Source organism: Dunckerocampus dactyliophorus, chromosome 16 (genome assembly GCF_027744805.1).
Source record: "Dunckerocampus dactyliophorus isolate RoL2022-P2 chromosome 16, RoL_Ddac_1.1, whole genome shotgun sequence".
In the NCBI taxonomy this organism is placed as follows: Eukaryota; Metazoa; Chordata; class Actinopteri; order Syngnathiformes; family Syngnathidae; genus Dunckerocampus; species Dunckerocampus dactyliophorus.
This window is the reverse complement of record NC_072834.1, coordinates 5,327,117-5,352,715: the sequence shown is the minus strand read 5'-3', so window position 1 is coordinate 5,352,715 and position 25,599 is coordinate 5,327,117. Positions and strand designations below refer to the sequence as shown.

The following is a 25,599-nucleotide window of genomic DNA, read 5'->3' as shown; positions in this document are numbered from 1 at the left end:
TGTTGTATTTCCACAGGTAACGGCGAACAGGGTAAACCGTTTCCGATATCCGACGCCCACCGGGTGGACCTGGCCTACAGGGAGAACGGCTTCAACATCTACGTTAGTGACCGCATCTCGCTCAACCGATCTCTGCCGGACATCCGCCACGCAAAGTAAGTCATGTTGATGTTTATTCTAAAGGGACAGCTTCATCTATTTAGGAACAAAAGAGTCTCAGATTTTGATCTTGACTACAGTATGTGCATAGCAATGTTTTCAGGCACTAAAACTGTATTCTCTCGTACATCTTTGGGGCACAAATGATATCGCCCCACCAACAAGTAGCCACACAAACGTGACGTAACATGACCAGCGGATCAGTTGTACTGATCTGTACAGTAATCCCCCATTTATCGCGGTAAATTGGTTCCAGACCCGACCGTGATAAGTGAACTAAAACACCAGAAGTAGGATTTCTTAGAGCATCCATCACCAAATGGCAGACTTCGGTCCAGATCCGGACCCAGTGATGGCCCTTTTACGGACCCGTGACCAATTAAATTGAATGGGACCGATCGCAGCGGCAGTTTGCGGGCGTAATGACTTCAGTTGTTACGGTTACGTGACAACAAACGAGGTGACGTCACTCAAAATGAGCCAATGAAATCATTTACTTGCCGAGCGAATGAGAAACGTGGCTTGCTCAAACAGTTGATCGAGAAAACTGAACATTTAAAAGTGAATGGATGGATTAACATATGTTCACTCTTCTAGAATCCAGTGCCAAACTGCTGTGTCTCATATGCTCTGAAACTGTAGTGCTGGTCAAAAGCGGAAAGGTGACACAACATTACCTGACAAAACACAAAGGGGAACTATCCACCGAAGTCTGATGTGAGAGCGTGGAAAATAACAGTGCTTAGAGCCCAGTATGAAAAATCTACGAGAGTCATAGCATATTAATTTACACAGCAACGTGCAAATGAGTGTTCATTTTAGGATTGTATGGACATTGGAGCAAAACAAAACATCTTTCCCTGATGGGAAAGATGTGAAGGAGTGCTTCTAGGGATCTTACTCAAAGATAAAACAAAAAGAGGAATTGTGTGACAAATTCTGGCAAATCAATAACAAGAAAATGCGCAATAAACCGCAATGATGACGGTCGGAATTTAAAACAACTAGCCAGGTACTGTGTTGTACTGTGTTTACTGTGTTGTTTTCTTGGCAACATGCATGGAGGGCTTCGTTGCCTCACACAGGATCAGAAAGTTAGACAGGAAAGTATTACAAAAATAAGAATATAAATGTTGTGAGACATGTTTTTTTGCTCCCGATGCACAACTAACACTTTCTTTCCTTTCGAAGAATCGGAGCCCTCTGGTGTACTCCATGTCCGTCCTGGAAATAACATTTTGACAAGCTTTCAATCTCACTTTGTTCTTTCCCTGACAACAACCCTCCCTTGATTCTTAACCTTTTCCTGAAAATCCGCTTTCAGTGCATCCTTGATGGGCCGTTGCGGTTGTATACCACCGCTGATAAAACCTTGACCTTATGCGCCTCTCGTCTCAATCTGTTGGTGCTCTGCATACATTGCGAGCTATTGTCACACACCTGTCTCCAACCCGCTGGCTGCCCCCGCTCGCCTACTCCTTCCCCCGGGCGTCACCTCCGCTTGATTGGCATATTGTCTCTGCCAGTGACACATTAGATTCCTGCACGCTGCTGTGGTTTAATTGAAGCGTACACATACCGAGTGTAAACACTTCTTTCCCCTGTGGTGCTCGTCTGGATTGACCAGCAGGCCACCCGTCTATCACGACTCCCGCCTGGCATTCATATTTGAATGGACAACAATAACTCTTATCACATGATTAGCTCCCCTCCTTGCCACCTCGTCATGTACAAGTTGATGGCTGTAACCCCTCAACGGGGGTGGCTGTGGAACAGCTGTATATGTTGCCACAAATAACGACTTTACAGCTGTTGCAGGAGCATGTCGCGGGCCGATGAGGCGTGTCTGAAGGTCAACATCTGCTGCTGCTGTGTTTGACCCACTTTGCTATTCCACCTTGACAATAAATAGAACTGTTTATTTTAACTAAAGCCCATTCCGCACATAAAGATAATCTGGGCTGATTCTGAGCCAAAAGAAACCCTATCCAACGGGGACAGATATTGACTGGCTTGTGTGACCGGAGAGATGGACATCAGCGATGCAAATACACAAGCGTTTTTTAAGTGTGTCATCCAAGCCTTACCATAACACTGCCTGTAAAGGCTGGCACTTTGAGGATGTTTTGTCATATAGGTATTGCTGGAATTAGTGATAACATTTTTTTTGTGTTCTGTGTAAATAATTGTTGGCCTTTGGAGGATGACTCAGTCATAATTTGGCTATCAAATATAATTGATAATTACTTCAATTTCCGGTGTATAAGCGGCTACTTTTTTGTCACGCTTTGAACCCTGCAGCTTATACAGTGATGCGGCTAATATGTGATCGTGCTCTGGTCTCTTGACATCTCGTGTGCTTCGCAGCAGTCATTTTGCACTTCATGCGCATGCCCTCATCATGGAGAAGGCATAGAGAGGTGCGTGTGATGAGGCTTTCAGGTTGAAGGCGATCGATATAGCAGCTTTTGCTCGGGTCTGCCGGTGGATCTTTGCAGCAGTGACAGAAGGTCCACTGTCGCCGGCGGGTTTCGGGGTTGCGGGGCTGCTGCGTGCTGGGGAAGACAGAACAGGCCTGATTTGCCTCGGGCCCGGGATGGCGCTGGGAGTGACAACAATAGAGGGAGAGATACAAGCGGGGTGTGTGGCGAGGGAAGCTGTTTGTTTCAGAGAGTGAAGAAAACAACTTTAGCGGTCTTGGTTCCCAGGAGGAGGATGAAGACAGCAATGAAATACTCTCCTGGTAGGCTATTGTTTAACTGGTCATGTGACACACACTGTTTGGAAAAAAGATTTTATTTAAGTCTTTAAAAAATCTTTCTGTGTACTAAATTCTGTGTTAATGATTTAATTTCCATTAACTCACCAAGGCACTACTCTGAAACATTTCACTGATTCCTGCCTCGTCACTCATGATTAAAAACTAAATTAATAACAGTAACCACAATAATTGGAACTAAAGGAATTTTATTTTGAGGTCTTTTTCCTGGCAGTGGTTGGCATTATTTCAATTAAGCCAACTATGTTTTAATTATATAGAGTACTAGGTATATACAACAGTGTCGGTGCATTTGGTACCTGGGCCTTCAGTGGGCTGACCAGAAGTTTTCTTGCCAGACATACAATGTCTGGAATAATAGCACGGTACCATGAAATTGTCATCTTAGGTGGTCAATGCTTTTTGTCCCTCGCTTACTGTCAGAGCAAAAGCAATTTTCACCATTATGGCAAAGTGGTGTCTGAGAACGTCTGGATGTCTGAAGCTTTCTCAGCTGTCTCACTCAATCATATCTACATATCTAACATGAAAAAGGTTATCATCTGGCTAACTATTTCCTTGGCTAAGGGTGGCAAACTATTTCAGGTTTTTTTTTTACCTGTGTGTGTGTGTGTGTGTGTGTGTGTGTGTAGTTGTAAACAGAAGCTGTATGCTGAAAAGCTGCCCAACACCAGCATCATCATCCCATTCCATAACGAGGGCTGGTCGTCTCTGCTGAGGACGGTCCACAGCGTCCTCAACCGCTCGCCTCCGCAGCTCATTGCCGAAGTCATCCTGGTAGACGACTTCAGCGACAAAGGTACTCGTTCACCACCACCTTGTTTGTATCATCTACAGACATCTGTTATGGCTACTGTCTCGGGGTTAATCCCGTGTTGATTAATCATTTCCGTCACGACCCCTCGTTTGATGGATGTGTTTACCTCTCGTCTCCACGGTAATGAGACGTTCCGCCGCATCAGACTCCTTTAACACGCATCATAAGCTCAAATTAAACCCTCCTGCTGCTCCCGCCGAGAGGGAAGCCTGCGACTGTACATTGGAGGCTACACCAAGACAACCGTGCTATGTTTTTTGGTTAGGCGCAACTATTTGCTCACATGTGCAAAAAAAAAAGACAAAAAGCGACTTTGAAAAACACATTGGTCATATGTCTAAGAGGATACCGAGCTGTACACTGAGGCCTGTCACGATAATCTTTAAATCAATTAACCACACAATAAATAAAAACAAACTCCATCATTTTGCCGGGCTCGATATATTGACATGTGCATGCGTGTGTGATTTCCTCCTCTCTCTCGCTTGCCAAACAGGTCATCGTGACGAGAAGGAACGTTTGTGTGGGGAAGTATATAGTCGTGGCGGAATTTCATCACAACCACTAACCCCTCTCCCTTAAACATGTTGATACGGCGGCCTAAAAAAATGGCAAACTCCTCTTATGGAGCGTGAATGGAAGCTAGCTGGGATAGCTTTGTGTAGCAGTGCATGCTAGTGCGGCTCTACGAGTGTGTTTACACCGTGTTGCCTTTTACTGCTTGTTGATGTAAGCCGGTGTTATATGATGCCTGCAGACGCTATTTTTCAGTGAAATATTGGACTTTTCATGGTCCCCCGAGCTGTTTTTACTTTTATTACATATTGTACTTAACAGCCAAGATAGAGTGTCACAATAAGTTTCATTTCCTGTTCTGTGTTCATGATCACATTTTAAAGTCTTTGCCATCACGGGTACCCTTCCAGGAGTGGCATCACAACATAAAAAAGCAAAAAGTTTTCTGGTAGATACCTGTAGATATATATTGATCTTTTGCAGGAAATTACTCCAACACCCGCATTTACAGACAGTATGGTACAAACAAGAATAAAAAGAAAATAAAAAATGTAAAGTAAAAAACTATAGTACCAATAAAATAAATCAAATAAAAATATATAATATGCACAGCAGCCTGTGTACATTATCTATTATCCATACTTGTGTATCAATATCATGCAAACCTAAAGGGTGGTGATGTGCAGTTGTTCAATGAAAGAGATGAATGCTAGATGGCGCTCTTGTTTACTAAAATTTTGGTCAGACTTTGACCTGAGCGCTGTTAGATTTTAGATGTTTCGCAGCACAATGCATTACCTTTCATCGAACACGGGCACATGTGATTCACATTGGCGTCTCAACACTAAGAATGATGGTTTTGCTGTTCGATGCTGCGACGTTACAAGCTGGAGACTGCGACCTGTCTGCTGTGATGGCTGCTGCCCTTTTGATTAGAACTCATTCCGGCTGTAATTAGGCCTCAGACACCCAAGCAGAACTTGAGCTCCAATCGATGGTGGTCTCCGGATAAGCGACTGCATGATGGAGGGAAGTCGCAGGAAGGGAGGAGGAGAGAAGATGGTATGATAGTGTTTTCAGTGTGGACTGCCATGCAAATCAATGCTACCGGAACACATAGGCGGGCAGTGCATTACGGAGGGGAAGGAGAACAAGTGTTTCATCGTGGAGTCTGCGGTTTGCCGCTTCACCACACATTGGTTTGACTAACAGAAACAATGTGAGAGAATATATAAGGAGAGGGTGGTACCTGTGGTCGCTTTCGTCTTCTGGTGACCGACTTCTGCCTGATCCACATTATTTCATAACATGTATATGCATCACCATGTCAGGAAAGCTACAAATTAGTCAGCTGCTAAACATCGCATGCATCGATCCGCTTATGCGCAGAGTTGTACCCAGGAACAGCGGCACGCTGGTTGCCACGGCAACACCCCAGCATCCCATTGCTTAGAGGCTGCTGTTTTAATTGAGTTGGCGAGTAGATGAAACAGTGCAAAGCGTACATCGTGTCACAAAAGTGAGTACAGCCCTCAGGTTTCAGCCACCACTTTATTGCAGCAACTCAAAACAATACTTTAGACACTTGGATATACTTTAGAGTAGTCAGTGTGCAGGTCTTGTAGCAGTACAAATGTACTACCCGCTGAAAATGACTCAGCGCACAGCCATTATTGTGTAAAGAGCTGGCAACACAAGTGAGTAGTAACGGCGTCTTCCCTATACTCAAGCAGGATGGTGGTGGTGTCATTGTCTGGGGCTGCATGAGTGCTGCTGGCACTAAGGAGCTGTGGTTTATTGAAGGAAACATGAACTCCAACATGTACTGTGGCATTGTGACGCAGAGGAGAATCCCCTCGCATGAGAAACTAGGCTGCATGGCAGTTTTTGTTACAGTAAATCTTCTCAAAGAACAAGACTGCAGAAATGAAATCATTGGATATACTTGAGAGTCGTCAGTGTACAGCAGGATAGTTTTACTAGCAACTAAAAATGAGTCAACACACAGTCATTATTGTCTAAATATCTGGCAACACAAGGGAATACACCTCACAGTGAACACGTGTCAATACTGTATTTAGTGTGAGTGTGTTCTCTAGCGCTGCCGTACTCCTCTTGGGCGTGGAAGGCTGTTACAGGAATCCTCTTCCGCTCCTCCATGATGACATCACTGGTGGAGCTGGTGGAGATGTTAGACACCTTGTGCTCCTCCACCTTTTTTCCCTTTTGTCTGAGGATGCTCAATTGGGTTCCGTTCTAGAGGAGCGACTCCGTTATCTTCACCATCAGCTTCCTCAGCAAGTCATCATCTTGGAGGTGTGTAGGCTGGAAAACCGCCATGCGGCAGAGTTTCATGTTTTACGCATCGTCCCAGTGCTGGTAGCACTCGTGCAGTCCCAGATCATGATACACCACCACCGTGCCGGACTGTGGGGAAGACACAAATACCTTCTTGTGTTGCCATCAATGTAATCAAACATCTTGGGTCTCAATGAACCACAGCTCTCCAGTGCTGGCAGCACTCATGTATTCCCTACCGCCACCATGCTTGACTGTAGGCAAGACACAATTATCTTAGTACTCACTTGTGTTGCCATCCATTTAATTGGTTGCCCATGCATCCTTTTCTATGCGGCTCGCGGGGGTGTGCTGGAGCCTATCCCAGCTGACTTCGGGGTAGGGCACATAGAGACAAACAATCATTGACACTCACATTCATACCTATGGACAATTTAGAGTCTCCAATTAACCTAACATGCATGTTTTTGGAATGTGGGAGGAAACCGGAGTACCCGGAGAAAACCCACGCACGCACGGGGAGAACATGCAAACTCCAGATGCCTGTGCGGAGATTGGAACCCAGGTCTTCTCGATCAACATGCTAACCACTCGGCCCCCGTGCGGCCTGCCCAGGAACAGATGAATTCAATTGACACATGAATTCTATGGACTTTGGCTCAATCATCCTTGAAACGTAGACGCTATTTTTTTAAAACCTTTTAAAAAAAGCTTCATTGACTTTCAGTGGTCTCTGACTCAAGATGTTCGAGGTATGCGGGGTTAAATGTCATATCGATAAATGCCCCCGGTTACAATTTCAACTCACCGCTCATGGATGATCTCTCGTGCTGCAGTTTTCAGGGTTCTTTTTGTGGACACACGTCAGTCATTTTTTTTGGTTCCTCATGTGAAGCGTCATTCATCACTGCCAGTGGCGAGAGTGTTTATTTATTCAGCTGTGGCACGCTGCACACATGAGCTACTCCATGATGGAGGCCTGCCACGGGCAGATTGATAGCCCAATTGCTTCCTCCACCTTCGCCACCCCGGACGGGCTCACTTGAGCCGAGGGCTGCGATACTTCATGTCTGCCAGGAGAGGCCTGTTTGCGTCCCGCATAAAATATCCACCTTAAGTCGGGAGGAGCACGTAAAAATGGATGTCACATTGTTGTCCATTTGTCAAAAAGATCTCAGCATCGTGTTGACTTGCACGTTTGTGATGTTGTGGACTACTTTGTCTGTTGTGCTGCACGTCACCCACAAGAGGAGGATGACGCTGATTGAGTCTGAGCGCCAGGATGTGTGGATTTGTCAGACGCCTGCCAGGCCTCAACCGTTGCTTCTCTTAATTTCTCTCCTTTGAAGACATGCAAAATGTCGATGTGGATTTGAGCTCGTAGTCCGTGATCAATCTGCAAGGAGCGGTTTAGTTGTTTTTTCTGTCTTACATGCAACGGAATAACACGCAGTCGTATTTGAGTGCATAACTTTTATATTTGGCAACCAACTGTAGGGGTAGTAAAAGGGCAGTACTGCTTGTTTTGCTGCTTTTCTGATCTTTCTCACCGCAAACGGTAAATATGAGGTCAGATATAGTTCTTCATATAGTATTTCCACAGACTTTAGTAGTAGTAAAAACGTAAGATGTAAATAAGAACCCATTCAAACTTGGGTGATAGTCTGGACCAATAGAGATATACCGTAATGCAGAGCGGTGTTCTGCCATTGTTGTTCTTGACTGACAAATACAAGCATGCTTGCATACTTCTGTTTTTTCTTCTGCATTTAGGTGGAATTGCTGTTTTACCATGTGTGCATTTTTAGGCTCCGCAATAAACATTGACAACCTAATCTTTTTTCAGTTGTAATTGAAAACTGTATGACTTTTTCACACTACTGAAGGTGACATTTTATTCAGCAAGGTTCAGCAATGGAGATTACATTTAGTGTATAACGGCGATAATGACGCCGTTCAGTCGCTGTGTATGAGGACCTGCATACGAAACACACCTTCTCTGTTGTGTGTGTGTGTGTGTACAATTACCAATCACAATTTAATTAACTGATTTCAAGGTGTGCGGGTTAGATGCCCCCCTGTCAAGCCCCACTTGGACGGGGAAGAGCTGGCGGCGACAGGAGACGATTGTTAGGAAGTGGTGGGGGGAGGAGGAAGCAACAACAGTGCAGCGACACACAAAACACAAGAAGAAAGTTGTGCATGTTTATTCATCAAGAGTGTGGCTGAGATAATGAGGTAATGGCGCTCGGTGAAGTGTGATGGGAAGGAGGGAGGACGGGAGGGAGCGACGTGAGGCGGAGGACAAAAGCGAGCTAATTGAGTGATGCCATTTTGGAGGGCCATCAGCGGGTGCCGGTCGATTCTAATGTCTTTGTGCAGGGCCGAGGTGCATGCGTGACGACACGGTAAACAACTATGCACTGGAGCCTGATGGAGCTTCCACTGACCCCAGTATTAAGTTACAACAGCCTGCATTCGGCTTCATTCAGGAGGCAGATTCACTTCTTTCCGATCCGGCATTCAGACACGTTATCTCCTCAACGTAATGATCCCATGTGGAGAACAACACTGTAAAAAAAACAACAACTGGTAGTTCAATTTTGTGATGCTAGCTCAGTGATGCTAGCTCGCTATTTTCTCCATATCCTCACGCTTGTCACTTCTGACGGTTTGATATCACAGTGACAATCAAGGAGGCGGAAAGCGGTGACAGACTTCATCTCTAAGTGCCGCCTCCTGTGATTGCGCTGCAAAGACGACTTATTGATTTCTCCCAAGCAATGGAGTAGAATCATCCCTCTGTATGATGTCGGATTCTTTAGATCATGAACTGTTCCTCCTCATTTGCATATGTAGAGTGAAACCTCGGTTTTCATACGCCCTACTTTTCGTATGATTCGGTTTTCGAAGAATCTTTTAGACAAAATTTCGTCCCAGTTTTTGTGCACCGTGTCAGTTTTCGTACGTTTCATAAACACTGCGCATCACGTTTTCTCACATGACATTTCGGGGAATCGAGCGGCCAAACAAAGCAAAGCATCCCACACATTGGTGACTCAGTCTCCATGCTTTTTTTTAATGAAGCGTGACTGTTAAATAACCCACCATGGGGCGAAAGGAAGTTGTACGCGCCAGAAATTTGATGAAGAAGACGAGAAACATATTGAATTTAAGAAAGAACGCATTGCGAAGTACGAAAGTGGCCTAAGTATGGCATCCGCATCAAGAATAAGTTTCATCCATGCGAAGAAAGAAAAACAATGAAGGAAGCTGATGTTGTGAAAGGTGTAAAGGTGTTAACAAGAGAACATCACAAGTGATCAAAGATGTTGAGACGTCATTAGTCATTTATATCTCTTTGTCATTGTTTTCTAGTGAAAAATATCATTATTCCCCATAAAATGTCATTTTTCTTAATATTTCTGGATGTGTGGAACAGATGAATTACATGAACATTATTTCTTATGGGAAAATTTGATTCGCTTTTTGTGCATTTCAGTTTAAGGGCGGACTTTTTGGAACGGATTACTAACAAAAATGGAGGTTTCACTGCATCAGGATTTCACCTGCCCATATAATTTGATTCCAGAACATGGTAGGGGTTTTTAAAGATGTTTTCTGGCATAGTTTTTACTTGGTGGTTTGCACCTACCTGGGTTTTTTTCTTCCCCACTGCCTTACGTTTTGCTACAAAATGCTATTTTATTATCCTTTAAACACATTATGAGTATAGGGGACTGGTGTATTATTTCCATTCATGAATTTAAAAGAAGGTTCTTCTTTCACCGTAACCCAAAAACAGTGGTGACACGTGACTGCAAGTGACATTTTTTGCACCCTCTGTAGGTTATTTCGAACAAAACAAAACAATTTACATAGACTTAAACAATTCAACATGTCCGAAAAGGTGGAGGAACAAGCAAAGCTTACTTAATCCTACCCCCTCTCCATTTTTCTGCAATTACTGATGGTTGTCCATTTCCTGTTTGAAATGTACATCGTGTGCAGCCGTTCAGGAATAGAAGAGTCAACCTACAGAAACAAATACACACAGTCTCCATGGGTCCTCCTTAATTTTCTATATACAGCATCTGTCAATGTTTTTTAATGATAGCTGCACAAATTCAGCTATCATTTCCAGTGTTTACGCCACACTGACAAAAGAGAAAAACAGATTTCTACATATGTAAGCCGCACCGGATTATAAGGCGCACATGTCCACGCCAAATAAATGCATACTGTGGTGCGCACGAGTCCGTGAGGACCAGGCATCTCTTTGTTTGACAGGACCCAATCATGAGCTATGAGGACGCTCACAACAGGCTTGTCAACCCATGGGAAATCACTGGACGTCATTACTCAGTATAACTGTCTAAAAGGGGAAAAATCATAAAAGGCTAAAATCATCACACAGCTCATGAGCTCCCTGAGTAAGCTGGGAGTAATGCATTCAAATATTTGCTGTTTTTTTAATTTTTAACTCGTATTGGTACTTGTTTGTATATTTCCTAGGTATACCTTTTGACTGTTATGTTTCTGCGTGATGATTTTAGCGTTCTTAAGATGACACAGTCCTGCGATTTCAGATGGGTTCATCGCTCATCTGAAGTTCACCTGCCAAAGAAAGCGTTACCGTTTCCTCACTGACTCGCGAGCGGCACCGTGTTTAAAAGATTAGTAGTTCTGAAGCATAGGAGATGCCACGAGATTAGAGCAAAGTCATAAATTAGCCGCACCGCTCAAAGTTTAAGAAGAAAGTAGTAAGAAAAACACAGGATGGATGGTGGAATGCCAGCACGTGCAGAAGAATTCCCCAATTCAACCTTTCCATGCTGGATGTGTTTGCTAATCTCCCTTATTTGGAAACACATCTGTCCACAAGAGAAGAACAAAACCCACGTCCACAAGTCAGCGACTAATTCATTTCCTCTGATCCGACTCGCGAAATGGCCACGTCGCCACCTCCACCTCGCATCGTAATAAAGACTAATGTGTTTGCCGACGTCCACGCACGCTCATTAATGTGATTAATTGCCTTCTTGTGTTCGGTAAACAGTTTGAGCCTTATTCCAATTTATTCAGGGGAAAATTAACCGATCATAATTAAACGCTCCAGTCTTTTTCCCGCTCACCTCATCCCTCCGCCCCCGGCCAGGGTCTTGTCTCACAAGAGAATTAATTTGCCTTGGTTGATTGGGAAGTGCCACTTTTTTTATGTGTTGATTTATAGCCGGGAGGATGTGTCGCCTGTTTCTTACAACTTGACCCCTTCGAAGCCCTTCCGTCCTTCACGCAATGTCACTTTTTATAGCGTGAAGGCCATAAAATGTGTAAAAACAGTAAAGATGGGATGTGGATTGCATCTTCACAGCTCCAAAGTTAACCTCTCACCACGCCATCTCTTCCCCAGAGCACCTCAAAGCGGCCCTGGAGGAGTACATGGGCCATATGCCCAAAGTTCGCATCCTGAGGACCAAGAAGAGGGAGGGTCTGATCAGGACTCGGCTGCTGGGGGCCGCCGCCGCCAAAGGGGAGGTCATTACCTTTCTGGACTCGCACTGTGAGGCCAACGTCAACTGGCTGCCTCCGCTACTCGGTAAGCAGTACAGACCATGACACAACAGAAGAGCACAGACCTCTGCCAAGGCAAAACAGAAAGGATTAAGCAACTTGCAAAAGCGTGGTTTTAAAACTGAACAATTATATGTTGTGGTTGTTCCACTCCAGTCCTCTAGGTGGTGGAAATGAGCATTCTAAAGTGAGATTTTACATAATAATAAATAATCAAATTAAATATGCTTTCTTCCTTAACCTACGACAGACTTTTTGTGGAAAATCAGTTTAGTTCAGGTAAAATACATAAAAAATAAAGAACTTTATCGCCTCCTTGTGCTTGTAGGCGTTAACAACTAATGTGTTAAAAAGTTACGCAAGTTCCGTAAATGCTCTCATTATTGCTGGGTTTCAACCACGTGACCTTGATGCGTCACTTCCGGCGACCAGAAGGGGCAAGCATAAGCTACGCCCACATACACCCTCCGTATGTTTGTGCGATATTTTGGAGATTAAAGCGAATGCAACGGTTTGTGTCGTTGAAATGATTTGGTCCAGTTGTGTACGTGTACGTGGTGTGATGCATGACGACATAAATCGTTGAAAACAAGACGACTGGAAAGTGAAAACTTATCTTCAGCGTCAGACGTAATGAAAATAACGCGGCTAACATGTGTATTTGCATTCTTGCATCAAATCAGTCTGCATGAGTACATTCTTGTACTCTCTGGCGAAGTCTGAGCTCCGTAGCCATGTTTCAGCCGAATTTCACCGCCACTCTTCCAGGTGGAAGTTTTTTCTGTACTTCACATTTCCGAGTTCCAACAATGGTTTAATTTTATTTTTAGTAGAAATTTAGTAGAAATTGCCTGTTGTTGCACACCGTAAACTTACGCATGTCCATACTCGGCTCCACTCGACGAGAGCGACAGGGTTAGCAAACGCAGAGAAAGGTGGCTTCTCTGCGGTTTTTGGTTGTTTCCTGAACTTTTTTCCCCCGTTATGCTGGACTATCTTAGCAATTGTGTTTTCCGAAACACATACTTGAATGGTTTCCAATGTGCGATAACGGCGAATGTACTGTATGTGGCATTTTTGCTGTGATTTTACATGACTTCTAGTGAAAACGCTTGTTTGGCCCCCAACGCTTTGACGACAGCCGGATGTGACATCACGTGAAACCCAGCAAAAGCCTGTGCGTTTATTTACCTAAAACGCAAAAAAAGGACTAGGCGTTAATTGGAAACGCACAATTATTGGAGAAAAATTTTATATCAGAATTGTCAAAACTCATCACTTGGAGTGCATGAGAAAGTGAAATGGAAACCTTAGCTCTCTTTGACCACAGAGTTGTATTTTTTATCAAGTACATTGCACAACACAGTAGCAACAGGAACCAATATTAGCATTAACAGCATTAATAGCGCTGGAGAGTTCATTGCAAACAACAGGACAGCAAGTGCAGCATGCATGAGTTTCACACCAACAACAGTATCGCCATTTTAAAGTGCATGCAGAGGAAGATAAAGCTGCTGCAAATGTAGCAATCTTATGGTGTTGATTAGAAGAAAACCACATCAGGGGATTACCTACAGCCACGGCTGTAAACGCCAACGTTATTTGACCCGGCGGTAATTCGAGACCTCGTCTTTGTAGAGTATCGAGGACTCTGCGGCTGATTGGAGCGTTTGTGGTGGGTAATATTATACACACTACAGTCAGACATCGTGTTTTCTTCAGATACGTCTGCTCTTTCTCTAAAATTCATTGCATTCTCCCGCTTCAAAGTTAATCACGTTCCTGTTTACAGTCACTGGCCTTCATGCACTCATTGGTCTTTCTACGTGTCATTCGAGAGCATCACTTATTGGGTAAAACGTTGCTGTTGTTTTGGCCAAAGTAAGTTAGAAATAGTGCAGCGCATTACATCAGACATAGTATTATTGGAATATAACTTCAAAATGTACATGATTTGAAATGACACTGACTGGTAATATATATATATATATTCATATATTTATATATATTCCTTAGACCGAATCTCCCAGAACAGGAAGACGGTGGTGTGCCCGATGATCGACGTGATCGACCACGACAACTTTGGCTACGACACGCAAGCGGGCGACGCCATGCGCGGGGCCTTCGACTGGGAAATGTACTACAAGCGCATTCCCATACCCACCGAGCTGCAACGGGACGACCCCAGCGAGCCCTTCGAGTGAGTGACGGCAGAAGACACGCAGTAAATTTAATCCAAACATCGTTGAAGATAACCTTTCATTCCGATGCCTTTCAACATCCACATGTGCACTTTGGAGTTTTTCTTATTATACTCAGCTGAAAAGCAGACAGTTTGACAGCTTCGTCACCGTTGTCGCCTGGCGCAAAAACATCGGACGCCGGGTGCCAACAAGACAAGGTCACTGTGATAAAAACGTCATTTTTCTGTCACACTGACACCGGGGAAATAAGTTGTCGCCTCCAGGTTGGAGGGGTGTAGCCAAATGCGTGATGGGTGACATTGCAGCATCTTCAAAACATCACCCATAATAGCCCCGCTTCGTTTTTACAGCCGTTTTTATCAACGCCAGGTCGCCGTGGGGGAGCCCCGCAGCGAGGATGTGCGATGGCTCCTGCAGCAGTCCGAGTTGAGCCCCTCGAGCGGCAAAGAAGTGGGCCCTGCTCGTCTTTAATTGCAGAGAGCCTGTCGCCGCATGCCTTCCACGGCTGCCCCCCCGTTTGCCTTTAATTGATCTTCCTCAGAGACGACTTTGGCAAGAGCCGAGTACCTGCTGGCTGGCTGGCTCATCCTGATGAAAAGTCTGTAACCACGGCAACCTGCGCTGCCTATTTGTGTGAACACGTTGCAGTAAAAGGGTGTTTTGCTCGTGTGTGTGTGTGTGTGTGCGTGTGTGCGTGTGTGTGTGTGTGTGTGTGGAAATGTAGGCTCATTCAGCGGGGTTGAGTGAAAAGCCGACTGTCAAACTTTGAAGGGAAGTAGCACACCTGCCGCACTCATTTGAGCGTCTCAGGTGCAACGAGCGAGAAAACAGGCGAGCTAACGAGGTCTGGCGCCGAGCGTCGTCACCGCGCACAAAAGCCGCCTCGGGTTAATTGGTTGCTGCACTCTTCAAAGTGTCGTCATATCTGGAGAGAAACAATTCCCCCGCATAAATACTACACTCTGCTCACTTCTTAAAAAAGAAGAACTTGTACTCTCCAAGCTGAACCTGTTGTATTTTTTTATTCTACCTCCAGCCCTGGATAATTGCTTGCATCCTGTATGTTGCATTTTTCTTCCAGGTCTCCAGTGATGGCGGGAGGGCTGTTTGCAGTAGATAGGAAGTGGTTCTGGGAGCTGGGAGGATATGACACGGGTCTCGAAATCTGGGGAGGAGAGCAGTACGAGATCTCCTTTAAGGTAATGATGATCTACATTCTCATATTACGGCTTAAAAAACAAAAAAATATTTAATATTTCAACTCTATGCCACCAAAATGACTTTATTTTTCCTCATAATATTACAAGTCAGGCCGCACGGTGGCCTAGTGGTTAGCATGTTGGCCACACAGTCAGGAGATCGGGTTTGAATCTCCTTTGGGCATCTCTGTGTGGAGTTTGCATGTTCTCCCCCGTACTCCGGTTTCCTCCCACATTCCAAAAACATGCATGTTAGGTTAATTGGTGACTCTAAATTGTCCATAGGTATGAATGTGAGCGTGAATGGTTGTTTGTCTATATGTGCCCTGCCATTGGCTGGCAACCAGCCCAGGGTGTACCCCGCCTCGCGCCCCAAGTCAGCTGAGATAGACTCCAGCATACCCGCGACCCTAATGAGGATAAGCGGCGTAGAAGATGGATGGATGGATGAATATTACGAGTCTATTCATGTAAAATTGTGACTTTTTGTCTTAGAATACGATTTAATGTTTTGACTTTATTCTTGTAAAATGGCAGCTGTTTTTTTCCATGTCTGCTGTAATTTTTAAAACAATTTCACCTTTCTTCTTGTAAATTTTCTTCTCGGACGTAAGCCTTTATTCTTATAATATTTTGACTTCATTGCCATAATATTACAACTTTTTTCCCTCAGCCTATTTTTCATAAAATTACAACTTGATTTTGTTTTGTTTGTTTTTCATAATGTTACGGCTTAAAAAAATAACTTTTTTCTTTCATAAAAAGATATGTAAAAGGAGTCACTGCACCTGCAAAGGTGTAAATGCGGCACGGCAGCCCGTAGATTTTCTACACCAAAACAACATCAGTAAACTCAACTGTCCGCTCTGCACGGGGCCATCCCCCTCGCGCGCACACACACACACACACACAGTCAGGACACGTGAATCGAAGCTCTTATCATTAGCCCTCGCTGCGCTTCTATTTTGGAAAATATTATCCATTGCTTACATTTTAGCCATTGGCTCATGTAGCCTCTTAAGTCTACTTAGCCCTCCGATATTCAATTTGCCTTCTATTTTATTAAGATCCCCATTACCTGATACAGCTTTCACAGCCGGTCTCCTGAGGTGAGAAGATTAGCAGGCTCTCATGCTAATCCCTCCAAACCCCCAAAAAAACGTTCCGGACGACAGATTCGCTGTCGTTGGTCGGTTTTATCTCCCGGTATGGGAACTGGTAACGTGTCTGTCTCACACGGCGAGATAATATCATATCGAGTTTATGGTGTCAAATGATTCATTTTGCCTCCAATCCCAGCTAATTAGGGATGGTAAACTTTCCAAGATGCTGGTCGCCATGGCAACAGCATGAAACAGTCTGACTAGTTCTCGACATAGTTGAGCATTGAGGAAGATGTAACCATGTCACACCAGGCATCAATTTAAAATAACAACAATCTATCCGTTGTCTGTGTGGGAGGCAGCCGAGTCGAGGCGATGCCAGCCCGGCGACGTTATTATTCAAATAGTGCAAGGCGTGACTGGATGCCGAATACTCCTTACTGCAACTCTATGCATCCATGTTTTATTTAGAGTCACACCTACAGACAGAGAGCAAGTCCGGTTTCTGATGCCAGAGTTTGTCTTGCAGCAGTGGCATGTTTTATTCATGCCCGCACAGTCAATTCTGTGGCTGAGCGGAGATGCGTGGGCTGCCGTACGGCCGCCATGTTCACCTGCAACAAGTTGTAGAGACGACGCTGATAGTGCAGCACTAACGCAATCAAACGAAGATGCCTTTTTTGTATGGCTAGCGGTTACACTTCATATGCTGTCACAACAAAGGACGTTTTGCTCGTATAGCACTTCACTCACTCGCGCCCCCTGAGGAAAAAAAAACACCAGTTTCACTGATCAATACGAAATTCGCTGCACGTCTGTTAAGATAAGATAAAAAGAGTCCCAAGAACCCATGCATGAAAACAAACAGCAAGTCTGCCTATTTGGTTCGAGGTGTCCATTTTTGCCAGATTCCATGGTTGCTACTTTAACCAACTCCTCCTCGGCTCCTTGCTCAAATGACACAAAATCCCAACCAAGTTATACAAGACAGATGGGCGACACGAAATTGCGAAGCTTTTTAGCCTACGCTGTATGGTGTTGGCGGCGCATGCCAGCAAAGATGATCAAAGATGATCAATGATTAGATCCTATGTACAGCACTCTCACAACAAAAGACATTTTATTTGTATACCACTTTCAAAAGTCAAAATGTGTTCAATTGGTCCCTGCAGTGTTGAACAAAAATGTCCTCTCTTTTTCCAATCACTGCAAAACTCAGCGGACACGTTTGTCATAACAGGATGCAATAGTCCCGAGAGCTCATGCTAGAAAACAAACAGGAAGTATTTTCCAGTGCTTCTACTTAGATTTGCTCACCCGAATGACCCAAAATCTGAACCATAGATACTAGACAAATGAACAACGCTAAATTGCAAAGGTTTTTATCGATATTGGTGGAGCATGTCAGCAAAAATGGATGATTCGGATGCTAATTTGGTATGAAAACTGAACCACTCTCTTATAGCGCTAATAATTCCACTCCACAAGGTCCAATCTTGATCAGACTTGGCGTTTAAGGTGAGATCCGTACGTCTCTTTCATCCTTCAATGATAGCCCCACATAGCGCCATCAAAATGGCATAGCATACAGCATTAACCTGCTACTCTAAGGGCATTTCACAGAACTTTCACAAGCAATTTTATGGGATCTTCCATGGCCTGCGTGCCATCTTTCCACACGTTTTGTTGTCATTGTTGTAACAATTTAACTAACCAGACAAAACCAACAGTAACTACATAACCTTAGTGAAGGTTATACAGACAATAAAGTCAACCAACTTTCAAAGGACTGTCTGTCTCTTTGTCTCTCTGCAGTTGTGGATGTGTGGGGGTCGGATGGAGGACATCCCGTGCTCCAGGGTGGGACACATCTACAGGAAGTATGTCCCTTACAAGGTCCCCGGGGGGATCAGTTTGGCAAAGGTAATCCTTCACACAGTGCACAGTTCACTGCAGTACTGCCTCTGCCATATGGCTTTTGTTTTGGTTGGTGCTAATCATGCCATCTAACACCTCTAAAAACGCTTTCATTCCTGATATCTAATCCAGAACCTGAAGCGTGTGGCCGAGGTGTGGATGGACGAGTACGCCGAATACGTGTACCAGCGCCGGCCAGAGTACCGCCACCTGTCGGCGGGCGACATGATGGCACAGAAGGAGCTGAGGAGCCGCCTCAACTGCAAGAGCTTCAAGTGGTTCATGGCCGAGGTGGCCTGGGATCTGCCCAAGCACTACCCGCCTGTGGAGCCACCGGCTGCCGCCTGGGGAGAGGTAAGCTCTCGCCTTCTTCATTCCGTGGAAATCATAAAATAATGTAAACGGAATGAATTTGTCCCAGGTTGGTTGTAAAACCTTAATTAACTCTACAGGCAATGCTTTTAGGTCATATTTGAACATTCTAAAAGGGAAGTTAACCGCTGTAAAATAATAATTAAATAAAAATAAAACTACTTACTATTGATAAGCACAGAATGGAGAGGTGGCAAGAGGAGCTTGTATGGTTATGCCTGTCATTAGTGCTGTTTACATTTGCATTGCTCTGGGGCTGCTCTAATTTCCTGTTGTACGTTTATGATCACCTCTTTCCACTTTATACCATCCACTGGTACCCTTCTGTGGTGGCGTTACAAAAATCATACACAGAAAAGCAAAAACACTCTTGTGGCGTTAATCCCAAGGAATCCCAAGCTGTACACTGACTACTCTAAAGGATAGCCCAAGCTTCATTTCTATAGTAGCGTCCTTTGAGAAGATATACTGTCATAAAATTGTGAGGGTTGTAATCTTTTTTGTGGGATACTGTGCTTGTAAAAAGCGTTATTAATGCTAGCATCCCTTTAGACACCCAGCGAAACATCTTTGTATCTGTATGTAACAATAATCCTGGGTCGTTTTTTGTTTTTTTTTCCCCAGATCCGGAATGTGGGCAGCGGTATGTGCATGGAGGTGAAACACTTTGTATCGGGCAGCCCCGTCCGCTTGGAGAGCTGTGCGAAAAGCCGCGGGGAGGTGGCCTGGAGTCATGGGCAGGTGAGATCTAACATTTTTCACATATTCTAAAGCATACGTGCAAAACTCTGCACTGCAATTTCATCCGGCCCGCGGAACTGTTTGGAAAATGTCATTGAGTTGGCCCACGACTAAAAACACAGCTAAAAATGGCAGCACTTTAACTATTACACCCTGTCTGTACAAAATAACACCTTAAAGAAGCAAAAGTGATCATTTTAACTACAGCAAAGCATGCTGGGAAATGCATAACCTGCCCATTCCACAGCTGCAAACTCTTCCGGGTTACACATCTTGTGCACTGTGATGTTTTTGTGCTGATATAAAATACTGTAGCTTTTGCCCGGGCATTGAGAGAATGACGAAGAGGTGGTGGATCAACAATAACTTTATTGAAACAAACAACCACGGAAAGTAGAAATTTCAAGGAGGAATGAACGGACATGAAAAAATGCACATTTCCCCCAGTGCGATGTAAAAAAGCAAACAAAACAAAAAAAACAAAACAATGTCCATCCACACAAATGAAGTTTTAAAAATAAAGTATGTCTACATAAAGATACATTCGGCCCACAACCTAAAGTAGGCTGTGACTTTTGGCCGCCCGTGCGATTGAGTTTGACACCTCTGGTCGAAAGGCATTAGGTAGGCGGTTACCCAACAACGAGGAGCCGAGAGCGGCCAGAAATGTACGGAGCTTCTATGTTTCTATCCACCCTCAAACTGCCTCTGCAAAGTTCTGATTCACGCTGAACAATGTATGTGTTGCCACCTACTGCAGGTGTTAACGTTCGGCTGGCGGGAGGACATCCGTGTGGGCGACCCCATGCACACCAGGAAGGTTTGCTTTGACGCCATCTCGCACAACAGCCTTGTCACCTTGTACGACTGTCACGGCATGAAAGGCAACCAGCTGTGGCGCTACCGGAAGGTGAATCTTCGCAAAACTTCACCGGGGGGGGGGCCTCTCAGAGAGTCTAACCTGCTTTTTTTTAATGTGTAAAAGGATAAGAGTCTGTACCACCCGGTGAGCAACAGCTGCATCGACAGCAGCCCGAGTGAGCGACGCGTCTTCATGAACACGTGCGACCCCTCTTCGCTAAGCCAACAGTGGCTGTTTCAGAGAACCAATGCCACCGTGTTGGAGCAGTTCAACCTGGGCACCGACTGATGCCGCCGCCGTCACAGCACGGTGAGTAGAGCATCTGGTATAAACAAAAACCCCAAACAAACCAAAAAAAGGTGAGCCACCTGCTGACCATGCCTCATGTTTGTCCAGATAAGAACGATGGCTGAATAACGAGCTGTTTGACAAACAGTCGTCGAGGCGTAGCGAGTGAGTGGCCGACATCCAGAATCCAATCACACGACACGAGTTTGTGAGCGGGAAGCAGGTATGTTGCTTGTTTCAGTTCTTGTGTCGAGAAGTGACACAAACATGAACGAACAGAAGTAGCAGGATTGAAGTTTGCTGGCCGATGCTCAAAAGCAAAAGCAGAAATGTGATTCCTAAAGTGTATCATAAACCCTACATAACACAGTAGACATTATTTTATTACAGATTGCCTTACAGTATTCTGATTTTATTTGATTTGACTTTGCCTTGCATTTAGTGACCCCGTTAAAATGCCCTTGCACCATTTTGGTCCTTCGACCCTTAGTTTGGGAAACCCTGAGCTAACATACTGACTGTGTTTGAACTTTCTTGCATTTAGCATTTCCATCCAGACAATAATAATAATAATAATAATAATAATAGAATTAATTTGTTTTCAAGGTTGAGCTTTCAGGCGGCTAATCTGTGGCTAAATTCTAATCTTGTGACACCTCCTGTACGTCAGAACTGCTACTGATTGTTTAAATACGGTGCCGCTCACGAGTCAGTGAGGAAACGGTTGCTCTTTCTTTGGCAGGAGCCAATCACGCGCTAGTAGTGCACTCACAACGAGCTTGTCAACCCATTGGAAATTGCAGGAGGTCATTATATATAACGGTATAAAAACATAAGAGTCTGGCTCACAGTGTCATCCTACTGAGAACAACACTAAATTTATCACACAGCAACTTAACACTCCAAAAGCGTACCTCAGAAATATGCAAACATGTACTAATACAATTTTTTTATGAAAAAAAAACAAACATTTTAACGTTTTCCCATAAGACATTGCGTCTGAGCAATGCATTCATTGGGGCGCTGCAATGACGTCGGCCTCCCTCTGGGCTCTGTGCTCCTCTGGCTCCCTGGACAGAGGCAGCATTGCAGCACCATCCATCTATGTTGCTTGTCATCCAATGAACTGCGCTTCTGGCAGTAATGCATTATGGGTAGGTGTAAAAATAGCTGCTGTTTGGTATTTTTAAACTGGTATTGGTACATGTATATTTCCTAGGTGCCTTTTGAGTGTTAAGGTGCTGTGTGATGAGTTTAATGTTGTTCGTAAGACGAAACCGTGAGTCAGAGTGTTACGTTGAGTTATGACCTCCTGCAATTTCCAATTGGTTGACAAAGTCGTCATGAGTTTTTTTCATAGCTCATGATTGGCTCCTGACATGTGCGGCTTATGCACCGGTGCAGCTTATATGGGAACAAATCAGTTTTTTCCTCTAAATTTAGTGGGTGCGGCTTATACACCAGAATTTAGGAATTCAAGATGTACGCCTTCATTTTCCTTGGCACTGCTTCCTATATTTATTCTTCGAGACCATCGTTGAAAGTTTGGGTGCCGCTTCCTCCAACAGTTTACAGTTTACCTCCAACAGGGGGCCTAATACTTGCCCCGCCCCCCCCCGAGCACTTGCAGGATCCCAAGCTCCACACCACTGCTCCCTGTGGTGAAACTGTCAGGCTTCAAAGGGGAAATTAACAACACCGTCTGTTCCCAGGTGTTGGTGGAGGGGGAGCCAACAGGCAGACCCCAAAGGTCCCCTGTGGAAACCGAGCCGAAAATGTGGAACATTTTATAGACTCTGGAAAAACCTGCTGTCTCTTTTTAAATCGTGGAAAACACAGGCAGACTCTTGGATTTTTGTGGATAATTATGGAACTTCCTTTGTTTGCCTTCAATTGTTGCCTTCAGACTCTTGACTACGCCCTCTACATGGTGCATGGAGCACAACTGCTAGACTGCTCACTCATTTCTAAGAAATTGCACATATTCTCTTTTCTACCCAATAAAGATATTCTTGTTTAGGCTTTGTGTACTTTTTTACAATTCCATTTTTCCTGTATAGTGACGGATTTGTCCACGCATCGTTTTGACCCTTGAAACAATGAATTCGACCCAAAATGATTTGTTGTCACGGTCACCAGAGAACACAAGCGGTCATCCTTGTAAGCTAACATTCGTTACACGTTATTGCTGTTGTATTTTTACTAACAACAGTTACACGGATAAAGAGTTTTGCCTAGCAACAAAAGCTAGCATGCTGTTTTGCTAGTGATTTCCGTTGGTCACGGCTACGCATCGACACCAAAGAGGTCGTGTATTTTTCGTTCATGCTCATGTTTGCCCTTGTGTTAATGTTTTTTAACATCTAGGATTTTTTTTTTCCTTTTTTTTTTTTTTTTTTTAGTTTGTGGAAATTTAGGATACGTCTGTGTAGGCTCTCAGTCGTACAGGAGTTGTCCATCGAGGAAAAGGCTTCTTGAGACGTCATCTGTACTTCTGTGTAGAAGGTGTCGACACCTTCTACACAGAAGTACAGATGACGTCTCAAGAAGCCTTTTCCTCGAAATTTAGGATAGTTTTATGTGATGTCGTTTTTACGACAGAATATTAGGGCCACACTAAAAAGAAAAAAATTTCGAAAAAAGTTGTTAGTTTAGGAAATAAAAACAGAATATCACGAAAAAAACGTCAACCATGCCACACGTAGCAACAGTTTTGTCAGTATTTTTTTGTTATATAATCATGTACAGTGGAACCTCAGTTAGCATCTGCCTCGGTTAGCATGTTTTTGGTTTACGTCCATTTTCCGAGTCCAACTGTGTTCTTTAATGTATTTTTACCACAAAACGTCTTTAGCTTCTAACATAAAAGCTAGCTTGCTAACAAAATGGCAACCGGAAGTCAGCTAGGTTGTCAGTCTATGATGTCGTCAGCAATTTAGGCTAAAAATTGTTAACACAAAACTGTTTTACATGCATAAAACAATTCTAAATGCATTTTAATGACGAATGAAATGGATAAATGAGTATTTAAATACTCATTTATCCATTTAGTGTTGTTTTTACCTCCATCAAAGTGATGATTCTTCAACACACTTCCTGTTTTGTCACGAGTTATTCTTCAATTCTATTCAATTCAATAGTGTTTTTCGCCTTCTTTATCATAATGCTGGCACTTGAAACTTTCTGTGTCTATTTATAGCATGTGTTTATATACATGTAAAACTATCATTGTAAAACCATAAAAACATCTTCTATGTTAACATTTTTGGCTTTCTGGAATGGATTGCTTGGATTTACATTATTTCTTGTGGGAAAAATGTATTCGGTTAGAGGCGGACCTTCCGGAACGACGCTAACCAAGGTTCCAATGTATTTGTTTGCTTCTACCGAATCTACTAAACCAATTTTTATAATTGCGACTTAGGTTTATGGCGACTATTAGTATGACGAGAAAAATGGCATGGTTTGGCAGCTGGCACCCACTTTACTGCCACCTATAGGACTGGAGGGGAACAGCATCTGAAGCACATGGATTTGTCAAGTGTTTATTAACGTTTCATTTGCTTTTTTTGAAAGGGCAAGCTACTTTTTCTCCCTTGGATCCTGAAGTCCTGAAGTCTCATTGTCGCAGTTGATGTGTGTGTGTTTTCTGGCGTCTCTTTAGAAGACATCTGCTTCTTTGCTTCATGAATCATTACTGCTAATTAGCCACCAACAAACAGTCTGTCTCCTTGCCGCACGCTCCCCACATTTACAGATGGACGGCCAGATTTAGACACTCAGTGCAGACAGTGAATGACAGCGTGTGTGTTTAGGCGACGCCAGGCGATAAAGATGACAAAGTGGGCCGGGCAGCGGTTATTTTAAGATGGTAATCTTCCTGTCGCACGCACACACACGCACACACGCACACACACACACCTCCTCTGACGCTTTCACACTTCACCAACACGAGGTGGTTGCGAGGAAATGAACATATGGACAAATGCAGTCGTTGTGTACCCCTCCGTCTCTTATAATTGACATCAAAATGATTGTTTCTTATTTTTTGTCAAAAAAAAAAACCCAAAAGGGCCCATTGTTTTCAATGATGGATTATGGGGTGGTGACAAGGAAATTGAACGCATCACAGAGGAAATGTTAAAAGACAGATCAACAGGAGTTTTGCAGAGGTTGTAGTTTCCACTAAAGCCATTCATCATGTGACAATATGGGGGCCATTTGTTATTCCTGAAGGAACGCAAAAACAAAAAAAGCTCTGCCTTTCATTTTCATTCACTTATTTTTTTCTTAGAGGGTTTTTTTTTTCAGTTTCATGATTGTTTTTTCTTCTACATTTGATTGATTTGTGTCAGAACCATCTTTTTTTCTTACATTATTTATTTCTCCTATAATCTGTTTAATCATTTTAATTTGAAAACAAATTACAATTTTTAATAATTTTAATAATTAAATCGTTTTTATTATTTGTTTTTATTTTATGCATTTTATTAATTTGGCTGCGCCAGAGTTCTTGAAAGAAGCATCTTTTTTTCGTAGAGGAATATATTTCTTACGAGTACGATGGCGTCTCAGGGCCACATTGAGAAAAAAAGAATCTGAGATTCGGAGAATGAAGTCGTAAATTTACGAGAAAAAAAAAAATCCCAATATTACAAGAACAAAGTCGTAAATTTATGATAAATAACTTGTGATATTACGAGAATATAGTCGTAAATTTATGAGAAAGTTGTAAATTTATGAGGAAAAACGTGTAATATTGCGGGAATA

At 43.6% G+C, this 25,599-nt stretch overlaps 1 protein-coding gene across 1 annotated transcript in view; it reads left to right on the top strand.

Moving 5' to 3' along the window:
- LOC129168676 (polypeptide N-acetylgalactosaminyltransferase 10-like) overlaps positions 1 to 23,284 on the top strand; it is a 35,618-nt gene extending 12,334 nt beyond the window's left edge. Inside the window, exons 3-14 of the mRNA XM_054754205.1 lie at positions 17 to 155; positions 3,571 to 3,737; positions 11,983 to 12,168; positions 14,160 to 14,343; positions 15,429 to 15,546; positions 18,465 to 18,572; positions 18,699 to 18,920; positions 19,563 to 19,679; positions 20,440 to 20,589; positions 20,665 to 20,850; positions 20,938 to 21,052; positions 22,542 to 23,284. Of these exons, the coding sequence (XP_054610180.1) occupies positions 17 to 155; positions 3,571 to 3,737; positions 11,983 to 12,168; positions 14,160 to 14,343; positions 15,429 to 15,546; positions 18,465 to 18,572; positions 18,699 to 18,920; positions 19,563 to 19,679; positions 20,440 to 20,589; positions 20,665 to 20,829 (1,556 nt within the window). The 3' untranslated portion in view covers positions 20,830 to 20,850; positions 20,938 to 21,052; positions 22,542 to 23,284. The remainder of the gene's footprint in view (positions 1 to 16; positions 156 to 3,570; positions 3,738 to 11,982; positions 12,169 to 14,159; positions 14,344 to 15,428; positions 15,547 to 18,464; positions 18,573 to 18,698; positions 18,921 to 19,562; positions 19,680 to 20,439; positions 20,590 to 20,664; positions 20,851 to 20,937; positions 21,053 to 22,541) is intronic.
- The last annotated feature ends 2,315 nt before the right edge of the window (positions 23,285 to 25,599 follow it).